Source organism: Chiloscyllium plagiosum, unplaced genomic scaffold, assembly GCF_037043375.1.
Source record: "Chiloscyllium plagiosum isolate Xiang-an unplaced genomic scaffold, Cpla_swu_hap1 HiC_scaffold_27, whole genome shotgun sequence".
NCBI classification, from domain to species: Eukaryota; Metazoa; Chordata; class Chondrichthyes; order Orectolobiformes; family Hemiscylliidae; genus Chiloscyllium; species Chiloscyllium plagiosum.
This window is the reverse complement of record NW_028270165.1, coordinates 6,061,805-6,085,912: the sequence shown is the minus strand read 5'-3', so window position 1 is coordinate 6,085,912 and position 24,108 is coordinate 6,061,805. Positions and strand designations below refer to the sequence as shown.

Sequence of the window (24,108 nt, the reverse complement as noted above, 5' to 3'; positions counted from 1 at the left end):
AGTACATACTGCATCTTCCTTTCTCTGTTTAACATCTGGGAGTACAGCACTCTCTTTTCTCGCCCCCTTTCCCATTTCTTTTCTTATCCTTGGGTTAAGCTGTTGCTTTGTAGGAGCTGAGGGAAAAAGGAAGTCAATCGAGGGAAAGGGGCAGACTCTGGAAAAGGTTGGTTTAGATCTGTGCCTGTTGATGTTTGACAGGCTTTGTTTCCTGAGCTTGATACATTCAGTTGTCTGGCAAAAAAGGATGGCCTCTTGATCCATGTTTGGGATGGTAATGGATTATGCTGTGGGTGACTTGTTCGTAGTCGTCCAATAAGTATTGGATAAGTATTTATGACACACAAACCTTGAGTTATTGACTGTTTATTCGGGAGCTCACGGGGAGAGCCAAGTCGACCTAATACTCACAAGGCACTCCGTCGAGAAACAGAGAGTTATGTGATTATATAGGTTACAGTCATTTAACAATTAGCAAACTGTTAATAGCAGGATATTGAGCAACTAAGTCAATTTGCCCAGCGACGTAGTGTCTGGACGGTGTTGGTTAGTAGCTGATAAGTGTGCAATAGGTCCTTGCAAAGAGAAGGATATTCCCATGGAAGGAAAGAATTTGTTTATCAGGTAGCAGTACAGCTGCAAGGGAATTAAGGGTAGTTGGGACAATGCAGGGAGGAGGAGCACAGATAATGGATAGATCAGCCATCATCTTAATGAATGGTGAAGCAGGGTGGAAGGGCCAAATGGCCTATTCCTGCTTCTATTACTATGAAACTATAACCCTGCATTTCCCATGGCTAACCCACCTAACCTGCATATCCCTGGCACTGTGGCCAATTTAGCATGGCCAATCCAAATCATGGCCGCTGAGCAATGCAGTGATGTGGAAAATGAACATCAGAACAACAGAAAGGGACAAGGAGAGTAAATGTATCAGCAATCGAAACTGAATACTAATGTCACAAAAATTGAAATGATACATGGTGAGTCTGAATGTGTGCTGCATTGTAACAAAAGTGAATGAATTAACTGCACACATTGGAAGTGAATAATTATGGTCTGAGACTCCTTACAGAGACATGGCTTCAGGATGGCAAGGATTGGATCCTGGATATTGAGGTGTAGTCAGATGGGAAGCGAGGTAAAGGCAGAGGGTTGGCACTGCTCACCAAAGCACTGAGCACACAGTAGTCTGGTGTCAGCTTGGGTTTCAGGTCCTGATTTCTCTGTCCTCTGATCTCCCTGTTCCCACGGAATAAGATGTCGGTCTGTTCTCAGCTTTGCTGGACTTCTGCAGAAGCTTTCACGCCTCTTTTACAGCTTCCAGAACAAGAAAACATTCAGTCAATCGAAAGCCAACCCACAATCTCAGCCTGTCACCCATCCAGACACAGAGTGTAGTCACAGCAGGGAATCAAACAAGAAAAATGAAACAAAATCAGAAATAAATAAATGCTTAATGTTTGTTCATTAGAAAGTAAACCAGAAATAGGGGTCTCCCAGGATCCTGAGAGTGCCCTACTTGAGGAATTCTCTCTCCCTAGATGTAACTATTAGTATTGTTGGGGCAAAGTAACTCGTGTGTCAAACCGTTTAAAGCAAAGTAGTCAGGAGAGGAGACCTTGAGCAATTGACTAGCTTTATTCATTGCCATGGGGAATACCTCTTAGTTCAAAACAAAGTCTGACGTATTCCAATAAAATACAGAATGTTACAAGTTTTATGTAAAACACAAGCCCCACTCTCCAATAATTATGCAACTGAGGGGCAGTTGTAAGGTTCACATACATTGTCCAGACCTACACTTCCTAATGCCTGCAAAACTGAATGTTTTCTTATACTGCATGTTCAGCTAGGCTCGAATTACTAATAAGGGACAGAGAGAACCAATCCATCATTCTATGAAGCAGCACAGTCTAATGGCCTGAGGAGCAGAGACAGCCTGCAGCTGCAAGGTCAGGCTATCAAACCAGAATTCCTTAGCCAGGGCTCAGACAGCATTCTGTTAACAGTCTACATTTTCCTCCAAACATTGCTTTGTGATAAAATGGCTTCCACGTAGTTTTGTGTCAATTTTGATCAAAATCTCCCACAATCCCTCATTTTTTATTAAAAAGAGGAGTTTGGGGGTGTCAGCAAAAAGGGGATTATACCCAGAGCCAGGGGGATTGTCGGGAGGTAGTGTTTGGAGAGCGAACTGTTAGTCCTCGGGTTCAGTAAGGACAGGGGCAGAATGCTCCAGGGATTGGGAATCATCATCAGGGGTTTCATCAGGAAGAGGAAATCTCGGCAACTGGGAGATCACTGGAGAGGAGGGCCACAACAGTGAACTGAGCCGAGCACAGGATTGTATGCGGGATGACTTTGATTTCCAATCGAGCAGTTCCAAAGGCAGGGGGAAAGAAAGCTTCAAGTTGCTCAAATTACATAAGGGCTCGAGTATGAGTTTGGGATGGATGGGGATATGGGCACATAGCCAGCAGCTAGAGTGGTTGACCTTCTGTGCATAAAGAAAAGTATTAAACTGTAATTTCTGTTTACTAGAGGTTATCAGGCCCAATCAAACATAGTTCGTGAAAGAAAGATAAGGAAGAGTGCAGTGAAAGGCAGAATGATCAGGCTGAGGCATTCACGAATGAAGGCTGAAGATGTGTCTCTGACGGGGTCTTCTGGTGTTCCTCCAGGAGGTGGCGCTCGTTTGCATTGTGTTGTGTGTGTCCATGCAGCCTCCGCTTGACCTTGACTTCTGACCGGGTAACCCAGCAGGAGTAGGAACGGGCCTGTCCATCTCAGCGCCAATATGTCCCGGTCCTAATGCTGAGGGTTGGCGTACCCATGAATGTAAACTCTGAAGAGTTTTGGTTAACTGATGCAAATATTTCCCACTTGTCCAACATTAGAGTGTCAGCTGTTTCAGCCATTGGGATGGTTTTGATTCATCTACTAAATACATTTAATCTTATTAGACAATATTCATAACAATGTACGCGAGGTGATTCTATAAAAGCAAGTTGTAGACAGGGAAAAAGGCTGACCAGGCAAGGAGGTTGTTAGCAAACACACTCTCTGTCTGCCTGCACTACTCTCTCTCCCCCTTTCTCTCTCTCTCCCTTTTTCTCTCTATCTATCTGCCTCCCTCATGCGCATACGCACACATAGAAGTCCATGGCAGTGAATGTGTATCTGCAGAATTAAACTTGCAGATACATTCTATTTTGCTCAAAAAATGCACAATCTGCAGGCAGTCAATACATGTAATATTTTGTGAATTTTGTTTTGGAAATAGAATCAGTCTGACTCAAGATTGGGACACAGAAGACTCTGACCTCACACCTTTAATGAATTGTCTGAGCTGAGATGTCACATTTTGCTATAAAACCTTGAGTTATCTTGAGAAGGTGACAGACGGAAGATGTGGGATTTACACAGTAATGATACCTGCAACCCATTTGAAAAGATGTAAAACTTAACAATCCAGGTTTGTTCAATATATCATTTCAGTGGCAGGACACTGGAATGTTTTGCTATAAATTCTGTGTTTGTGATATTATTCTCCACAACCACCTGATGGAGGAGCAGCACTCCGAAAGCTGCTGGTTCCAAAGAAACCTGTTGGACAAAACCTGGTGTTGTGTGGTTTTTAACTTTGTCCAGATTAGGGTGGGTTGACCCTGCTAAATTACCCATAGTGCCCAGGGATGTGCAAGTTAGGGTGGATTGGACATGCCAAATCACTCATAGTTGGCCATGCTAAATTACCCATAGTGCCCAGGGATGTGCAGGTTAGGGTGAATTGGTCATGCTAAGTTACCCATAGTGCCCAGGGATGTGCAGGTTAGAGTGGATTGGCCATGCTATATTACCCATAGTGCCCAGGGATGTGCAGGTTAGGGTGGATTGGTCATGCTAAATTACCCATAGTGCCCAAGGATGTGCAGGTTAGGGTGGATTGGTAATGCTAAATTACCCATAGTGCCCAGGTATGTGTAGGTTAGGGTGTATTGGTTCTGCTAAATTACCCATAGTACCCAGGGATGTGCACGTTCGGGTGGATTGGCTATGCCAAATTCCGCATAATATCCAGGGGTGTGCAGGTTAGGTGTATTACTCAGGGTTAAATGTCGAGCGGTGGGGGAATGGGTGTGGGTGGGTTACCCTTGGGAAGGTCACTGTGGGACTCGTGGGTCAGAGTAGCCTGCTTCCACACTGTGGGGATTCCCTGAAGGGAAGGGATTCTCCTCCCCTTCTGTTGCAGGGCCCCGCAGGTGCAGTGAGGTGGCCCGCTGTCCACCTCGCCCCTCCCCGTTACCGTCACCATTCCCCGCCCTTTAATGACGTCACAAGACAGAAGTGGCCCTCCCTCTGGGCAAATCTTCATCCTGGGAGGGCCGGAGAGACGGTAGGCGGGGAAGTCTGTTCTTTTGTTGCAACTGGAGTGAATTCAGGGAGGGAGCAGTCTCCGCAAACTCAGGTAGGTTTCTTAATTACCCCAGTGAAGAGGGATTGAAGGATAGAAATTGGAAAGGGGGAGGGGTGGACATTTTTTTCTGTTTTTCTGTTTAAAATGCACCCGATTCCCACCAGTAACTGCAACAGGTACAAGTACAGCACATGCAATATTCCTCATTGCAGCTTCAAGCCGGTTATGCATCCTCTGTTCTTCCTCCACCTTGGCTCCAGCACATTCAGCTTCCTTCCCTCATTCCCATCCCCACGCCCTGATGTCCAAGCTGACCCGCAAAAGTTCCTCCATTCTTTCTCCAGTGTCTTTTGTGGGTTTTGAAAACTTTCTCAATCCTTTAATTGAGTAGATGAGTTGGGAAGTTATGTTGTAGCTGCACGAGGTTAGGGCACTTTTGGAATGTTGTGTGCAGTTCTGGTCTCTCTGCTAGAGGAAGGATGTTGTGAAACCTGAAAGGATTCAGAAAAGATTGACAAGAATGTTGTCAGGGTTTGAGCTGAACAGGGTTGGGCTGTTTTTCCTTCGAGCGCCAGAGGCTGCAGGGTGACCCTACAGATTTCTATAAAATCATGAGGGGGCATGGATACGATAAATAGACAAAATGTTTTCCCTGGCCTGGGGGAGTCCAGAATTACAGGATAATAGGTTTAGGATGAGGGCGTGGGGAAGGTTTAAAAGAGACCTTTGGGGCAATGCCTATGTTGAGGGTAGTGTATGTAAGGAATGAGCTGCCAGAGAAAGTGGTGGAGGCTGGTACAATCACAACATTTAAAAGGCATCTGGATGTGTAAATGAATAGGAAGGGCTCTTTTTTTTTTTTAATTGGCAGCTCTCAGAATGAACAGGATGTCTGTCTTTCCTGTGTATTTAAAAAAATTTTTTTTTTCCTTTTAACCCCCACGCTACCGCCTAACTGCGGTAGTGCTTATTTTTACCCCAGAACCCATGTTGTGTGTGTGCAGGTGTGAGACACCGTGAGAGACACAAGGTGTATGAATCTTTATTCAATTTCCACCACCAGGAAGAAAGGAAACACCCGAGTGGCCAATGACAAGCAGTGCCCTTCACAACTAGGAAGGGTTAACAGGGATGTGGGCCAAGTGCTGGTAAATGGGACCAGATTGATTTAGGATATCTGATTAGCATGGATGAGTTGGACTGAAGGGCCTGTTTCTGTGCTGTACATCTGGTAGACAGTGGTCCTCAGAATTCTGTTCCCATCAGGCTCTCCCTTAACTCTCTTGCAAATGGTCTTGGTGACAGTATGAGATTCTGAAAAGAAACAGGACCCATAAATGCGCAAGGGAAGGATTCCATACATGGAGATGGGTATGGTTACTTATGCTGCATAAGGCCTGCTGTATCCCAGCCAGTGGAACGCAAGCTGTTTGTCTATACGGGCAGGAGGTATATGGCCCCTTTGTCTTACAGGAGTGGGTGAGACAAGTCTCAAATAGGCAGGAGATGTTATGTGGAACATACACACCCATAGCTGGTTCCATTAAAGCAATTCTCATACGACCCTGCATGCTGCCTGACCTGCTGCACTTTTCCAGCAACACGTTTTCAGCTATAAAGGTAGTCTGTTTGTGATAGTACAACAGAGTAGCCTGACAGGGCTCTTGAAGGAAGAACAATGTCCTACTCTCCTGTGTTATTAGAATCCAGTTAGCCTGGCTTATAGGTATCAGTGTTATGTTGTAACAGTGATGTTATTAGTAAAGGAAAGGGATGATTAAAATTAAACTAAAACTGTCTGCAAGAGTTTTTGTAAAATTCCAGACTACCAAAGGTACGATCTCCGGGATAAACCAAGAGAGGCTTGCAAGTTGAGTTCATAAGGAATTCCTTGGGCCGTCTCAAATCTGTACTTTATCAAGAGTTCTTCATTACTATTACCAACAAAGTGCGATCCATTGTCCAAGCTAATGCACGCAGGTATAGCGAAGCAGGGAATAATTTCCTTAAGCAAAATCTTCACAGTCTCAGCAGCAGTGTTAGGGGAAGGATAGGCTTCAATCCACTTAGAAAAAACATCAACAATAAGCTAAACATATTTATAGTACTGACATTTCTGCAACTCAATGAAGTCCAGTTGAAGTGTCTCAAAGGGACCCTCCGGCAAGGGAGTTCTACCCAAAGTGCAAGGCAAGCCTTTTCCGGGGTTATGTTCCTGACAAATAAGACACCGGCCGCTAACCCTTTGAGCTCGTTGTTGCAGGCGGGGATGCCACCAAGCCGTCAGGAGAAAGAGGGCGACTGAACGGGCACCACCGAGAGTTGCATAATGTACACAGTCAATAACCCATAGAGCAAGATCATCAGACATACAATTTTAACTCACGGGAGGAGTCCAGAGTTGGAATTGTCCTCCTGCCTATCAGAGCCCCCCCATTGTCTAAATGCAGAAGTTGGACGATGAGCTTCTGAAGCTGCTATTGCTCTCCTCTCTCTCTCTGAATGAAGATTGAGCTTCACCCCAGACTGCAATGCCCTTCCACTGTCCAACATCTCTGAGCACGGTACTCTCTTTTCTCACCACCTTTTTCCAGAGTGGTGAAGGGAGGTGATTTGAAATTGGAGAACTCAATGTTGATCCTCAGGGATGCAGGCTGCCCAGGCACAAGATGAGGTGGTGTTCCTCCAATTTGCAGTTTGCTTTGTTGTGGCAATGGAAGAGGCCAAAGATGGTCATATTGGGAAGGGGAATTAAAATGAGTGGTAACTGGGAGGTCCAGTCGGCTTCTGTGAACTCAGCTGCGATGCTCGGCGAACCATTCCCCAAGTTTATGCTCAGTCTCCATGATGTAGAGAAGATTACAGTTGGCAAACACATGGCAAATGGAGTGCTACAATGTAAAGTTACAGCCTTTGCTATGGGGAAAAAAAGCAGAAAGGAGGTGAATTTCCAATGCTGGAGATCAGAGTCGAAAAGTGGTGCTGGAAAAGCACAGCAGGTCAGACAGCATCCGAGGAGCAGGAGAGTTGATGTTTCAGGCACCAGCCCTTCATCAGGAATGATGTGTGGATGTGCAAAGGGGCCTCAGCGTCCTCCTACACCAGTCACTGCCAGTTGTCAGACAGGTGCAGCAAGCAATCAGCAAGGCAAGTGGTATATTAGCAAGAGGAATTGAGTTCAGAAGTGGGAATGTCTCCCTGCAGTTAGAGGATCATTGAATATATTCAAGGCTGAACTCATCTGATTTTGGAACAACGAAGAAGTGGATGTTTGTGGGGGAAGGCAAGAAAATGGTTTCAAGACCAGTCCAGAATAGTTAGTCAGACAGCACAGAAACAGACCCTTCAGTCCAACTAGTCCATGCTGACTATATTCAGAAACTAAGCTAGTCCCACCTAGATTGGGCCATATCCCTCCGAACCTTTCCTATTCATGTACTTATCCAAATGTTAAGTTGTAGAACGAAGAGACCTTGGAGTGCAGGTTCATAGTTCCTTGAGAGTGGAGTCTCAGGAACATAGTGAAGAAAGCGTTTGGGATGCTTTCCTTTATTGGTCAGAGCATTGAGTATAGGGGTTGGGAGGTCATGTTGCAGCTGTACAGGACATTGGTGAGACCATTTTTGGAATACTGCATTCAGTTCTGGTCTCTCTGCTAGAGGAAAGATGTTGTGAAACTTTGACAGGAGTTGGAAAAGATTTACAAGGCTGTTGCCAGGGTTGGAGGGTTTGAGCTACAGGGGGAGGCTGAATAGGCCAGAGATATTTTCCCTGGAGCATGAAAGGCTGATGTTTAGCAGTTAGGATAAATTATACAAGAGGGACGGGTTGCACCTTAATAGGTGGGGAACCAGCATTCTGGCAGGTAGGTTTGCCACTGCACACAGCTGCGTTTAAATTAAGTAGCTGGGGGGGGGGGGGGGGGTAGAGGGGACAAACTGGAAGTTTAAGAAGAAAGTTAGAACAAGAGAAGTCAAGGAAGACAATGGAATCAATGGAGCAGAAAACTCAAAAGAAAAGGATCATGCCGTAAGGTCAAGTGAAATAGGGATTGATAGGAAGGGTGAGGGGAGTAACAAATTAAAAATATTAAATATGAATGCACGAAGCATTAGGAATAAAGTGGATGAGCTTGAGGCTCATTTGGAAATTGGCAGTTACGATGATGTGGGGATAACTGAGATGTGGCTTCAAGTGGACAGAGCCTGGGAAATGAATATTCAAGGGTATACGTGCTATCATAAGAACAGACTAATTGGTAGAGGGGGTGGGGTAGCCCTGTTGGTAAGGAATGATATTCAGTCCCTTGCATGGAGGGACCTAGAATCAGGGGATGTAGAGTCAGTATGGCAAGAACTGAGAAATTCTAAGGGTAGAAAGATCCTAATGGGAATTATCTACAGGCCCCCAAACAGTAGCCTGGATGTAGTGTGTAAGTTGAATAAGGGGCTGAAATTGGCCTGTCACAAAGATATTAGTACAGTTGTTATGGGGGATTTCAACATGCAGGTAGACTGGGAGAAATCGTGGATGCATTGGTGATCATTTTCCAATGTTCTATAAATTCAGGATCAGTTCCTGCAGATTGGAGGGTGGCTAATGTTGTCCCACTTTTTAAGAAGGGAGGGTGAGAGAAAACAGAATTATAGACCAGTTAGTCTGACCTCAGTGGTGGGTAAAATGCTGGAGTCAATTATAAAGGATGAAATTACAACACATCTAGATAGCAGTAACAGGATAGGTCAGAGTTGGCGTGGATTTATGAAGGAGAAATCATGCTTGACTAATCTTCTGGAATTTTTTGAGGATGTAACTCTGAAGACGGACAAGGGAGATCCAGTGGATGTAGTATACCTGGACTTTCAGAAAGTCTTTGACAAAGTCCCACATAGGAGGTTAGTGAGCAAAATTAGGGCACATGGTATTGAGGGCAAAATACTGACATGGATTGAAAATTGGTTGGCTGACAGGAAACAAAGAATAGTGATGATGAAAGTAAGAATAATGGCAGGCAGTGACCAGTGGTGTGCCGCAGGGATCAGTGCTGGGACTGCAGCTTTTTACAATGTACATTAATGATATAGATGAAGGTATTAAAGTAATATCAAATTTGCTGATGACACAAAGCTGAGTGGCAGAGTGAAATGTGAGGAGGATGTTAGGAGAATACAGGGTGACCTGGATAGGCTAGGTGGGTGGACGGATGCATGGCAGATGGTGTTTAATGTGGATAAATGTGTGGTTATCCACTTTGGCAAGAACAGGAAGGCAGATTACTACCTAAATGGAGTCAAGTTAGGTAAAGGAGATCTAGGTGTTCTTGTACATCAGTCAATGAAAGTAAGCATGCAGGTACAGCAGGCAGTGAAGTAAGCTAATAGCATCCTGGCCTTCATAACAAGAGGAATTGAGTAAAGAAGCAAAGAGGTCCTTCTGCAACTATACAGGGCCCTGGTGAGACTGCACCTGGAATATTGTGCGCAGTTTTGGTCTCCAAATTTGAGGAAAGACATTCCGGCTATTGAGGGAATGCAGCATAGGTTCACGAGGTCAAGTCCCAGAATGGCGGGACTATCTTATGCTGAAAGATTGGAGTGACTGGGCTTGTGTACGCTTGAGTTTGGAAGGCTGAGAGGGGATCTGATTGAGATGTACAAGATTATTAAAGGATTGGACACTCTGGAGGCAGGAAGCATGTTTCCGCTGATGGGTGAGTCCTGAACCAGAGGAAACAGTTTAAAAACAAGGGGTAGGCCACTTAGAACGGAGTTGAAGAGAAACTTCTTCACCCAGAGAGTGGTGGGTGTATGGAATGCTCTGCCCCAGAAGGCTGTGGAGGTCAAGTCTCTGGATACTTTCAAGAAAGAGTTGGATAGAGCTCTTAAGGATAGTAGAATCCAAGGTTATGGGGATAAGGCAGGAACAGGATACTGATTGCGGATGATCAGCCATGATGGTGCTGGCTCTCAGGGCAGAATGGCCTACTCCAGCACCTATTGTCTATTGTCTGATGGATCTTCATAAGGGGCATGGATTGGGTGAATATCCAAGGTCTTTTTCCCTGGGTATGGGAGTCCAGAACTAGAGGGCATATGTTTGAGCTGAGAGGGGAATGATTTAATAGGGACCTGAGGGGCAGACCTGCTCGCTCTCAGCAGTATCCCACTTTCAGGTGGATTTGTCTTGACGTTAGTCTTGACATTTTTGCTTTTCTGCCCCTGTAAGATCCTGAATCAGCATCTTCAGGGGAGTTAGTTCGAGCGGAGTGAGAACAGATGGGGAGAGAGAGAGTGGGATGGTGCTTTCAATTTTGTGGAATAACAAAAGAAAAGAATATTCCACAGAAAGTAGAATTCCTTGTTCTGAATTTCTACCCTGCACTAACAATGATCACTTTTGTAATCTCTTTTAACAGAGTATTGGACGATCTGAAGACAGAAGTTTCAAAATCAACAGATGAAGGGCTCTCCATTGTCTGCAGTCCTCACTTTGACATCAATGTCTGACAGTCACTCACTCCATTGGGACGACAACAATTTTCCAACTATGATTTTGTGAGAAGGAGCAAAGCTTTTTGGTTCCGGTTTGAGTACATTTTCAGCATCAGTGGGACTGGATGAGAGACCCTACTGTTGCAGTGCACTGAGTGTGGAGCCTGAAGCAGTTATACGGCCTGGAAAAAGAAATTCACGGTGGGGAGGGGCTCCACACGCGTTTGTGTGTGGCTGAAGCGTTGGCCATGGAGAAACCCGAGGAATCCTGCCTCGTACAGAAACCGTGGAAGTGTGGCGACTGTGGGAAAGGTTTCCATGTCCCGTCTGTCCTGGAGACTCATCGGCGCAGCCACACCGGGGAGAAGCCGTTCTTCTGCTATGTCTGCGGGAAAGGCTTCAGCGATTCCTCCAACCTGCTGACCCACCAGCGAGTCCACACGGGTGAGAGGCCCTTCATCTGCCCTGAGTGCGGGAAGGCTTTTCATGATTCCTCTGCCCTGCTGACCCACCAGCGGATCCACACAGGGGAGAGGCCCTTCAGCTGCCCCGAGTGCAGGAAGGCCTTCAGCAATTCCTCCAGCCTTCAGACCCACCAGCGGATCCACACAGGGGAGAGGCCCTTCAGCTGCCCCATGTGCGGGAAGGCTTTTCGTGATTCCTCAGCCCTGCTGACCCACCGGCGGGTCCACACCGGGGAGAGGCCCTTCAGCTGCCCCGAGTGCAGGAAGGCCTTCAGCAATTCCTCCAACCTACTGACCCACCAGTGGGTCCACATGGGGGAGAGGCCGTTCAGCTGCCCCCAGTGCAGGAAGGCCTTTACCCAGGCCTCCATCCTGCTGAGGCACCGGCGGATCCACTTGGGGGAGAGGCCGTTCCCCTGCACAGAGTGCGGGAAGGCCTTTAGCAATTCCTCCAACCTACTGACGCACTGGCGGGTCCACACAGGGGAGAGGCCGTTCAGCTGCCCCCAGTGCAGGAAGGCCTTTACCCAGGCCTCTGCCCTGCTGAGGCATCGGAGGATCCACATGGGGGAGAGGTCCTTCAGCTGCCCCGAGTGCGGGAAGACCTTTACCCAGGCCTCCACCCTGCTGACCCACCGGCAGATCCACACGGGGGAGAGGCCTTTCAGCTGCTCAGAGTTTGGGGAGGGGTTCAGTCAGGTGAGCCACCTGCAGAGGCACTAGCGGCTCCACTAGGGGGAGAGGCCCTTCAGGGGCCCCGAGTGCAGGACGGGGTTTACCTGCTCGATTTAAGCTGCTGATCCACCAGTGTCTCCACACCAGGGAGAGGCCGTTCACCTGCTCCTCCCAACTGTGGACGCACTTAAGCGGCGACGGCCGAATGCCATTATCGGCTGGACTGTCAACCCAGTTTCGGGGCTGCAGGGTTCGAATCCAGCCGCGGCAGATGGCGGAATTGGAATTTGGTCAGAAACTGGAGTTCAGCATCTAATGATGAAACCATTTTTTGTTGGGGGGGGTGGGTGGAGAAAACCCCCATCTGATTCACTCACATCCTTTTTAGGGGAGGAAACTGCCGTTGTGGGAAAGAATTCACTCAGTCGTTCCAGCTGCATTCTTTACCCAGGCTGGCCTACACGTGACTCCAGACCCACAGCAGTGTGGTTGACTCGACACTGCCCATCCAACTTACTTGGATACAGGTTGAAATTACTGAGTGAGGCAATACTTCCCACAGGTTAAGGCTGTACCAAGGATCCAACTACAAAGGGACAACTCGGTGGTGACCAATACTAAGGAAAGTGTGGTTGTGGGGGGATGTGCGTGCACTTTGGTCTTGAGCTGTTTGAAAAGTAGCTACTTTTTCTATGCATTTTTGCTGGGGGGGGAGGGATCTGAAGCTGTAACAAAGCTGGATCGCAATTAAGGTTACCTGAACTTACTGCTAGGCTCAGACTCTCATTGAAAGTTTTGAGCTCCAAGAGGTTTTTATTTTAAAGCTGCTCATTTCTTTCAGCCTCCTGCACTGAGTTTCCAATGTTGTGTTTCAGATCGAGCAGTGAATGAGTAGCTAGTATCGTTAGAAATTGTAAATTCTTCAGGAGTGCAGGTACTGCGTCATTTCATCAGCATTGTAAAGTTTCCTGGCAGCACTGGGACTGTGCTCACTAGATGTGGAGGTGCCAGTTTTGGACTAGGGTGGATAAAATTTAAAAACTCTCACAACACCAGGTTTATTTGAAAGCACCAGCTTTTGGAGTGCTGCTCCTTCATTGGGTAGCTGTGAAGCAGGATCAAAGACATTACATTTTATAGCAAAAGATCACCGTGTCATGCAACTGATCGGATATATTGAACAAACCTAGATTGCTGTGATTGTGTGCATGTGAGTTTGTGCGTGAGTGTGCATGTAAGAGTGTGTGCATGCTTGGTAAAGTGAAAGTGTGTTGGAGTATAAGTCTGTGAGAGTGTGGGTGTATGTGTGTATGAGACAGGTATGAACGCAAGGCTTTATGTTTACTAAAACAAGAAAGGCCAGGATGTGTACAGTTAATTATAGGACACTGGGTCATGTTGTAAAAGAGAGAGACATAGAGTCATAGAGATATACAGCATGGAAACAGACCCTTCGGTCCAACCTATCCACGCCGACCAGATATCCCAACCCAATCTAGTCCCACCTGCCAGCACCCGGCCCGTATCTCTCCAAACCCGAGACATGGGGAGGTGGGGTTTAGGTATGTGGTTCTTTGAAAGTTGTATCACTGGTAGACAGGGTGGTTTAGAGTACTGGGTACAGTTCGGGTGGCCCTGTAATACGAAGAAGACTATTAGAGAGGGTTCGGTAAAGATTTACTCGGACATTGCCAGGACTGGAAGGTTTGAGTTATAAGGAGAGGCCGGGACATCTTTCACTGAGCACAAGGAGGTTGAGGGGTGACCTCATCGAGATTTATAAGATCATAAGGAGTGAAGTTCGGTAAATAGCAAAGGGCTCTTCCTTCGTGTAGGGGAGCTCAAAACTAGGGGGCATATTCTTTCAAGGTGAGAGGAGAGAGATTTAAAAGGAACCGGAGGGGCACTGTTTTGACAGAGGGTGGTTTGTGTGTGGAATGAATTTGCTGAGGAAGTGGTAGATGCAGGTACAGTTACAACATTTAAACGACATTCGGATGGGTACATGAATAGAAACGTTTAGAGGAATATGGGACAAATGCAGGCAAGTGGGACTGGTTTAGTTTGGGAATCCTGGTCGGCATGGACAAGTTGGACCGAAGGGTCTGTTTCTGTGCTGTATACCTCTATGAACTGGAGGTGATCTTATTGAAACCAATAGAATTCTGAAAAGGTATTGATAAGATAGATGCCGATAAAATGCTCCTTTTTGGGGAGAGTCAATAGAATCCCAACAATGTGGAAGCAGGCCATTCGGCCTATCTATTCCACACTGGCCCTCTGAAAAGTGTCCCACCCATATCCATCCCCTCACTCTGTATTTCCCCTTCCCCCACCTCACCCCAGCTCCAAACTTCCAGCTCAGCACTGTCCCCATGACATGTCTTACTTGCCTATCTTCTTTTCCACCCATCCACTCCCCCCTTCTCTCTGACCTATCACCTTCATCCTCACCCCCATTCACCCATCGTACTCTTTGCTACCTTCCCCCCACCCTCCTCCCTGTCCTATCCCCTCCATCCCCACCCACATTCACCTATTGGACTCTATGCTACTTTCCCACCACCCCCATCCCCACCCTCACCCTCCTCTCAATTGTCTCTCCACCCTGCAGGCACTCTGCCTCTATTCCTGATGAAGGGCTTTTGCCTGAAACGTCCATTTTCCTGCTCCTCGGATGCTGCCTGCACTGCTGTGCTTTTCCAGCACCACTCTAATCAAGAATCTGGTTTCCAGCATCTGCAGTCCTTGTTTTTACCCTGTATTTCCCATGGCTCATGCACCCTAACCTGCACAACCCAGGGCACTATGGGTAATTTAACATGACCAATGCACCACAGCCTGCTCATCCCGGGGCACTATGGGTAATTTAGCATGGCTAATCCAACATAACCTACACCTTAATCTATAAATTAGATTAGTCCGCAAGGGTGAAAAGTACAAGGATTTTAAAAAAATCAGTGACGATAAAAAGTACAAGTACAAGGTTAGTGACAGATGTCTGCCCCGGGCCGCGCAGTGCCGTTTTCCTAACGGCCGCCCTCCCGCCGCTTCCCCGCTCGAGCGACTTCTCCTCACAACTGCCTTCGCCCCCGCGTGACGTCTGCACGGAGGGATGGGCGGGGCCGGGGGAGCCTCACCGTCACCAAGCAACAGCGTCACCAATGGACCAACAATCGAAACTGGATACTAATGTCACAAAAACTGAAACGATACATGGTGTGTCTGAATGTGTGCCGCATTGTAACAAAAGTGAATGAATTAACTGAAATTTAAAATGAACCGAAGAGGCAACTCCTATATTCAGAGGATGGTGCGTGTAAGGAATGAGCTGCCAGAGGAAGTGGTGGCGGCTGGTACAGTTACAGCATTTAAAAGGTACCCAGCTGGTGTAATGGAAAATTAACATTTATTGTGAAATCTATAAAAGCACGGGGAAACAAAGAAATAAGGGCCTGACTTTGGAGACAGGCAGAAAAAAAATGTAAAGTTAAACCGACCTAACAGCAGACTTTCAAGGCCAGTAAACTACCATATCAACAGTCAAGGAATAAGAAAAACAATTCCATACATGAAAAGGACCTCAAATGTTCCAGGCTCCTGGCCTTGAGCTGTTGATAAGGAGAAGTGAATACAGCCAGGACTGACACAGTTAAGGCGAGTGTTGTAGAGCAAAGAGACCTTGGACTGCAGGTTCATAGTTCCTTGAAATTGGAGTCGCAGGTAGGCAGGATAGTGAAGAAGGCGTTTGGTATGCTGGCCTTTATTGGTCAGTGCAGAGAGCACAGGAGTTGGGAGGTTAAGTTGTGGATGTGCAGGGCATTGGTCAGACCACTTTTGGAATACTGTGTTCAGTTCTGGTCTCCCTGCTGTAGGAAACATGTGTGATACTTTGAAAGATTGACAAGGCTGTTGCCAGATTTTGAGGGTTTGAGCTACATGGAGAGGCTGAATAGGCTGAGAATATTTACCCTGGAGCATCGGAGGCTGCATGGTGATCTTATAGACGTTTGTGAAGGGCATGGATAGGGTGAGTACTTAAAGTCTTTTCCCCAGGGTAGGGATATCTTCTCTCAGAGGGTAATGAATGACAGGGCTATTGAAGTTCAGTCACTAAGTATAGTCAAGGCAGATGTTGGGCAGAATTTTAATCAATAGGGGAATCAATAATAAGGCATGAATGTGGATTTTTGGATTATAATATTAATCATTATGGTAATAAATGGTGGAGCAGATTCGATGGGGTGAATGGATTATTTTGGCCGAAGGGCTTATAAACATCCTGTGGGACCTTGACAGGGGAGATATGGATAAAATGCTTCAACTTATGTTTGATATTCAGACCGAGGGTTCCACAGGATCTGTCAGTCAACATTTTTCAGCATTTTTAGGAGAACGGGAATGAGGGTGATAATAGCCACAGTAGAGTAAGAATGGAGGGAGACTGTAGCATTACGATTCACATTTTTGAGGGAAGGAGAAAAGAAAGAATGTTCCACAGAAACCAGAATTGTCTGTATTAAATTTCTATACTGTGTAGACAGCAATGTCTTCTGTAATCTCCTTTTACAAGATACGAGAAAGGGAGGATTTGCAGCCAGAAATCTCAAAACAAGATCTGATAGAGACAATCAATTCATTGGCACGGGAATATCATCGGCCTTTGAATCTCGTAGAATTTTTTTATTTCTCTCCTGTCCTGTCTGCTTCACAAGGTTTCAAACATCAGTGAGACTGAGGTATGCATACCTGAGTGAGAGTGTTCCAATGAACTGACTGTGGGAATAGCCTTAAGAGGGTACACAGCCTGAAATAGCAACACCCCATTTGCAACAGCAATAGATGGAACACGTTCCATACATGAGTGGTCTTTCAACCAATTGTCAAAGCTGGAGAGAGACAAGGATTCCCACATCATGGAGAAATCGTGAGAGCCAATATCTTTGCCCTTTCCATTCCTCATCCTGGGAGGGAGAGAGAGAGGGAGGAAACACTATTCACTTGTAGCAACTGAAGTGAATCCAGGGAGGGAGCAGACTCTGCAAAGGTGTCAGATGCTCTCTGTCCTTCTTAACGGTATATTATTTTTTTTTCCCCTCAGTTTGATAGGTTTATTTAAATACAATTTGCATTGTGGTAAAAGATAGCTTCAGAATTAAAAGGGTAGTTACTCATGGGATGGAGCAGAATCTAAGGGATTGGCACATTGATATAAAATGTAGACATATGTTGCTTCATATGGTGTATATCTGATATTATTCGCTGTTATAAAAGCCTTGTGGCTATTATTTTTCACATTCTAATCTAGCACTGAAGTGATGTTCTGTATTTCTTGTCATCTTTTTTATTGAATAGGACAGCAGAAAGTCATTCAGCAACTTTACTGGTTTGTTTTTCTCAAGAAGCCTTGACATTTCATTTTCATTGTCCTTGATTCAGCTCCATTTCCAGTGCCTTTGTCGGCAGCTTGTTCCAGGTTATTGTCACCGAAATGAAGATTTCCTCCATACACACTTAAGGCTATCTGGCTGCATGAGGGTTTTCAGGTTTCTGTGTCCTGGATAATATGTGATCAGGCATCTGGCAAACTACAGGAATTGTCACCTATGTTATGTTCATTTAACAGTATTGACTGTGATCACGTGTTTTGTGAATTTATTTTTGCAGGAAGACATGTAGAAAGAAATCTGACAGCAAATGATACATCAACTTCTGACAGAGCCACTTGATTCATTGGGACTTAAATATCAGCAACCATTCCAATTGGGAAGAAATGTTTGCTTTTGTTTGCTTGAGAGATTTTGGACACTTTGGCAGGAAGAATACGGAGACACCCAAGTGAGGGAGATTCAGTACACTGACTGTGAAAAGTGCTTGAAACCAGTTACTCAGTTTGGGGAATCAAAGTCTCACCCCTCACGGTGGAGAGAGACTGTGTACCCATTCTGTTGGTAATTTCAAACCCAGAGCGACACAAGGAAAGCTCTCCCCATGGGGAAACTGTGGAAATGAGGGGACTGTGGGAAAGGGTTCCCTTCCCCGTCAGTGCTGGAGACTCATAGAAGCATTCACAAAGGGGAGAGGCCATTCTCCCGCTCTGTGTGTGGGAAGGGATTCAGTTGGCTGTGCAACCAGCTGATGCACTGGCATGTTCACACCGGGGAGAAGCCATTCACTTGCTCCAAGTACAGGAATACATTCGTCAATTCTCCTGGCCTGCTGAAACATCCTTGGGTCCGCACTGGGGAGAGGCCGTTCACCTACTGTCACTGCAGGAAGAGGTTCATGAGTTCATCCACCCTGCAGACATACCAGTGGGTCCACACTGGGAGAGGCTGTTCTCCTGCCCTGAGTGCAGGAAGGGATTTAGTTCGGTGGACAACTTCCGGAAGCACTAGTGAGTTCATGTGCCATCACTGGGATCGAAGGAGCAATGGCCGAGTGGTATTATCAACTGGATTACTACCTCAACTTTGGGGAATTCCCGGGTTTGAATCCCGCCATGGCAGATTGGAATTTGGTCAGAAATCTGGAGTTCAGAATCGAATGATGAAAACATCCTCATCTGATTCACTCATGATTTTATTAGGGAAGGAAACTGCTGTTGTGGGAAAGGATTCACTCAGTCGTCCCAGATGCATCCTTTACCCGGTCTGGCCTACACATGACTCCAGACTCTCAGCAATATGGTCGACTTTAAACCCCGTCCCAACCCCTGCCCCGGAAAATGAGTGGGGAGAAACTTACTTGGATACAGTATATGGGTTGAAATTGCTGAGTGAGGCATTACTTCCTCCGGGTTAAGACTGTATCAAGGATTCAGTTACAAAGGGACACCTCAGTGCTTACCAATAATAAAGCAACTGGGGTGGCAGGGGAGGTCAGGGGTGTGTGTGTGTGCTTTGAGCTTCAGCTGTTGAAGAAAAGGAAAGCTACGTTTTGTAATTTTTTTGCTGGAGAGATCATGAAGCTGTAACAAAGTTGGGTCGCAATAAAGGTTACCTAAATTCGGACTCAGACATTGAAAGATTTAAATTTCTGTTTTAAAGCTGCTCACTCAGCTTCCAGCACGACGTTACCAAAGAGGTGTATCAGAAGGAGCAGTGAATCAGTAGCAAGTATCGTTAGAAACTGTTAAGATTTTCATCTCTGCAGGTACTGCATCGTTTCATCAGCATTGTAATGTTTACTGGCAGCAGCAGGAAGTGTTGTGGCTATGTTCATGAGAAACAACGTTAAAAATCACATATCACCAGGATATAGTCCAACAGGTTTATTTGGGAGCACTAGCTTTCGGAGCGCTGCTCCTTCATCAGGTAGCTGTGGAGCTGGATCATAAGACACAGAATTTATAGCAAAAGATCAGTGTCATGCAACTGAAATGATATATTGAACAAACCAAGATTGCTGTTAAGTCTTTCATCTTTTAGAATGGGTTGCAGGTTTCAGTTCATTAATATGCAAATCCTAGAACTTCTTTTAAGTCATATCCTCGAGATAACTTAAGGGAGATAGGATAGTGAAGAAGGCGTTTGGTATGCTTTCCTTTATTGGTCAGAGTATTGAGTACAGGAATTGGGAGATCATGTTGCAGCTGTTCAGGACATTGGTTCGGCCACTGTTGGAATATTGCATGCAATTCTGGTCTACACAAGTCCACACCAACCCGCCGAAGCACAAACCACCCATACCCCTACATTTACCTCTTACCTAACACTAGGGGCAATTTATCATGGCAAATTCACCTGACCTGCGCATCTTTGGAATGTGGGAGGAAACTGGAGCACCCAGAGGAAACCCACGCAGACATGCGGAGAACGTGCAAACTCCACACAGTCAGTCGCCTGAGGCGGGAATTGAACCCGGGTCTCTGGCGCTGTGAGGCAGCAGTGCTTACCACTGTGCCACTGTGCCGCCCATAAGATGTTGTGAAACTTGAAAGGGTTCAGAAAAGATTTACAAGGATGTTTCCAGGGTTGGAGGATTTGAGTTACAGGGAGAGGCTGAACAGGCTGGGGCTGTTTTTCCTGGAGCGTCGGAGGCTGAGGGGTGACCTTATAGAGGTTTACAAAATTATGAGGGGCATGGATAGGATAAATAGACAAAGTATTTTCCCTGGGATCGGGGAGTCCAGAACTGGAGGACATTCCGTTTGGGTTAGAGGGGAAAGATATAAAAGTAATCTAAGGGGCAAGTTTTTCACGCAGAGGGTGGTACGTGTATGGAATGAGCTGCCAGAGGATGTCGTGGAGGCTGGTACAATTGTAACATTTAAGAGGCATTTGGATGGGTATATGAATAGGAAGGGTTTGGAGGGATATGGGCTGGGTGCTGGCAGGTGGGATGAGATTGGGTTGGGATGTCTGGTCGGCGTAGACGGATTGGACCACAGGGTCTATTTCCATGCTGTACATCTCTAAGACTCTATGACTCTATTTTATAAAAAGAAGTGACAGCTCAGACAATGCATGGAAGGTGTGAGGTTCAAGTCTGTCAGTATCCTAATCTTGAGTCAGACTGGTTCTATTTCCAAAGTAGGAATTTATAAAATTATTACATGCATTGACTGCCTGCAGATTGTGCACTTTTTGAGCAAAATACAATGTATTTGCAAATATAATTCCGCAAATTCACCCTATTGATTTACGTGCATGTGTGTGTGTATGAGTGTGTGTGTGTGTGTCTGTGTGTGTCTGTGTGAGAGAGAGAGAGAGAGACTGTATAGTGTAGTGGAGTCACATGTAGTGTGACATCAACCCAAGGTCCATTTGAAGCCATCCTCATGGCTATTGATACCCAAGTTTGGAATCCAAGTAGAACTTAGCCTCTGCTCGGCCACCAGAAATGATTAAGCAGTTACACAACACACATTGGAGAGTGTAAGGTGGGACTTGTCTTTTGATTTGCAGAAGGTGGGAGGCTCTGGATGCTGTGATCCAGGGCAAACACATGCTGGTGGACATTTGGCTCAGAGAATGGAGCTGAAAGCCAGGCTGCAGACCTTTTATGAAAAAGATAACCAGACATTTTATTCCAGGAGTTGGTCATTCCTCTCCGGACAGACCCTTCTGATTTACCCTGTCCACTGACTCAGGAGGTGTGAGCGTGGATGAGGCAGGTAAAGGGGATCTGAGAGAGGGCTGCAAGGGAGTGGAAGAGCGAACTGGCTGGGTGCTGGGAGTACGAACAACATTGGGGCGGAGGTGGTAAGGGACAGAATACTGACAGGGATTGTCTCCGGTCTCCGCAATTGGTAGCAGGAGGCCAGATGACATCGGTGTCTATCTGGTGCCAGGATTCGGGAACCAATGTGTTCAGGCTGAAGATGTGGGAAAGGGAGGTTACAGCAGGTGTGGTCCACAAATGTCAGGAGAGAGCCTCTGCTGAGGCTGCGTGAAAAATTAGAAGCTAACTCTGGACGGCACAGTGGCTCAGTGGTTAGTACCACTGCCTCACAGTGCCAGGGGTTCATGTTTGATTCCATCCTTGGGCAACTGTCTGTGTGGACTTTGGCACATCCTCCTCCTTTTGTCTGTGTAGGTTACCTGCGAGTGCTCTGGTTTCCTCCCACAGTCCAAAGATCTGCAGTTTAGGGTGGATTGGCCTTGCTGAAGTGTGCAGATTAGAGTGGGTTAGCCATGAGGAACTGCAGGGCTGTAGGGTCAGCAGATGGGTCTGGATGGGATGTTATTTGGAATGTCAGTGTGAATTCGATGGGCCGAATGGCCTGTCAGAATTATGATTCTACTGCTTTTGCCACGTATTTATTGAGAAATGATTGACACAGGTCTGCTGTGGGAGGAGTGGGTTCCAGTTCATGAGTTATCAACACCGGTCCTGGGGAAGGTGGCATTTGGGCAGTCTCTCCCCCCCACCCTCTGCTCCCCTGTCCAATCTCTCCTCACCCACTGTCTCCGTCCATTCTCTCTCAACCCCCACCCTCTGCCCTGCATTCTCTTCCTCCCCACCTCTGCCCACCAGTCTTTCTCTTTCCCTCACCATCGGTCCCCACAACCTTCTCCATTCCCAACACTCTCTGTTCCCCCCAGTGTTCTCATCCTCCCACCCTCTGTCCCCCTGTCAATTATCTCTCTCATCCCCTGACACTCTGCCCCCTCTGTCCATTCTCTCTCCTTCTCTTCCACCCACTCCCTGTCCTTGCGGATGCCTCAAACCCTCTTCGATCGCTGTATCAAACCCTTCTAGGAAGAGAGAAAGAGAATGGATGTTGATGACTCTACCTGGTAGACACGGCTGCACGAGAAATGACTGATCTTTAAAATTGAGAATAGCTAAAATTATATATTCAGAAATATCATGAAAGCATGTTCAACTTTATAGAAAAGCTGCCGACATCTTTCTGAAACTTGCATTCAAATATGTCCAGTTAGTCCACAGTTGAGGACAGGGTGTAATTTGTGGATGGCCCATTCCTAGTCTTGTGAAATTGATTCTGACTATGCAGAAATAGAACCATAGAGTTGTACAAACCCGTCGGTCCATGCTGACCAGGTATCCTAAATTAATCTTGGCCCATATACCCATCCAAATGTCTTTTAAATTTTGTAATTGTACCAGCCTCCACCACTTCTTCTGGCAGCTAATTCAATACATGCACCACCCTTTGCGTGAAAAATTTACCCCTTAGGTCCTTTTAATATCTTTCCCCGCTCACCCAAAATGAATGCCCTCTAGTTCTGGACTCTCCCACCCCAGTGAAAAGACCTTGTGTATTTAACCTATCAATGCCCCTCATGATTTTATAAATCTCTATAAGGTTTTATAAACCCTCAGCATCCAACGCTGTATGAAAAACAGCCCCAGGCTATTCAGCCTCTCCCTGCAACTGAACTCCTCCAACCTTTGCAACATATTTGTAAATCGTTTTTGAACCCTTCTAAGTTTCACAACATCATTGCTACTCATGATTAATAGGCTGTGAACAATCTATCTTGTTCAGGGCATAAGAGGGGGCATTTGTTGAGGGGAATTAACTTTCAAAGTGTTTTTTTCTGACCCTGAGGTCCCTTGAAATCTTTTCCCTCTCAACCGAAATCTATGCCTCTAGGGGACTCCCCTACCCTGGGGAAAAGACATTCAAAAGTTGAGGAGTCACACAAAATGCAAACGCAATAAAATGTCGAGCTACATATTTAAAAAAATGTGGCTTCAGCTTTTTTTTAAACTCCTGTTGACATTTGACATTCGGGTACAAAATCTTGTCAGCATCGCCACAGACCACACTGCGCATACGCCTCGGTGTCAGTAAGTACTGCGCATGTTCGGCGGCGTTAACAAGAACTGCGCATGCCCCACGCTGTCCGCAATTACGGACCGCGACCTTCTTTTGATGGGCCAATGGGGAGCTCGGGATGACCGGAAGGAGCCTGGTTCCTTTGTCAGTCAGAGGCTTGCTATTGTCTGAATACGGAAGTTTGCCCAGGAGCTGCTGAAATTGCTACTGCTGTTGTTCCTCTCTGAATGAAGATTGAGCTTCACCCTAGACTGCAACTTCTTTCCTCTGTCCAACATCTGTGAGTACGGCACTTTCTTTTCTTACCCCCTTTTCCATTTGTTTTCATTCTGGGGTTCAATTTTTGTTTTGCAGCAATTGAAAGGAAAGGGAGTGAATCCCGGCGAGGGGAGAGAGTCTGGAAAAGTTGGTCCAAGATTATGTCTCAGTTAGCAAACACATGGCAAATGTAGTAGCACAATGTGAGGTTATCGCATTTGCTGTTTTTTAAAAAAAAAACAGAAAGGAGACGCATTCCTTAAATAGTGATATATTGGGATGTGAAGAAAGTGAGGACTGCATATGCTGGAGATCAGAGTCGAAAAGTGTAGCGCTGGAAAAGCATAGCAGGTTCAGGCAGCATCTGAGAAGCAGGAGATTCGACGTTTAAGGCTCGAGCCCTTCATCAGGAATGATGTGTTGATGTACAAACAGGCCTCAGCGTCCTTCTATACCAGCAAGCAATGAGCAAGACAAGTGGTACATTAGCAAGAGGAATTCAGAGGTGGCGATGTCTTCCTGCAGTTGGGGGGGGGGGGGTTCATT

At 46.2% G+C, this 24,108-nt stretch overlaps 1 protein-coding gene across 1 annotated transcript in view; it reads left to right on the top strand.

Moving 5' to 3' along the window:
• Positions 1-24,108, top strand: part of LOC148142951 (uncharacterized) — a 93,694-nt gene that overhangs the window by 10,728 nt on the left and 58,858 nt on the right. Inside the window, 1 exon segment of the mRNA XM_087975766.1 lies at positions 11,739-11,950. Coding sequence (XP_087831892.1) covers positions 11,739-11,950 — 212 coding nt within the window.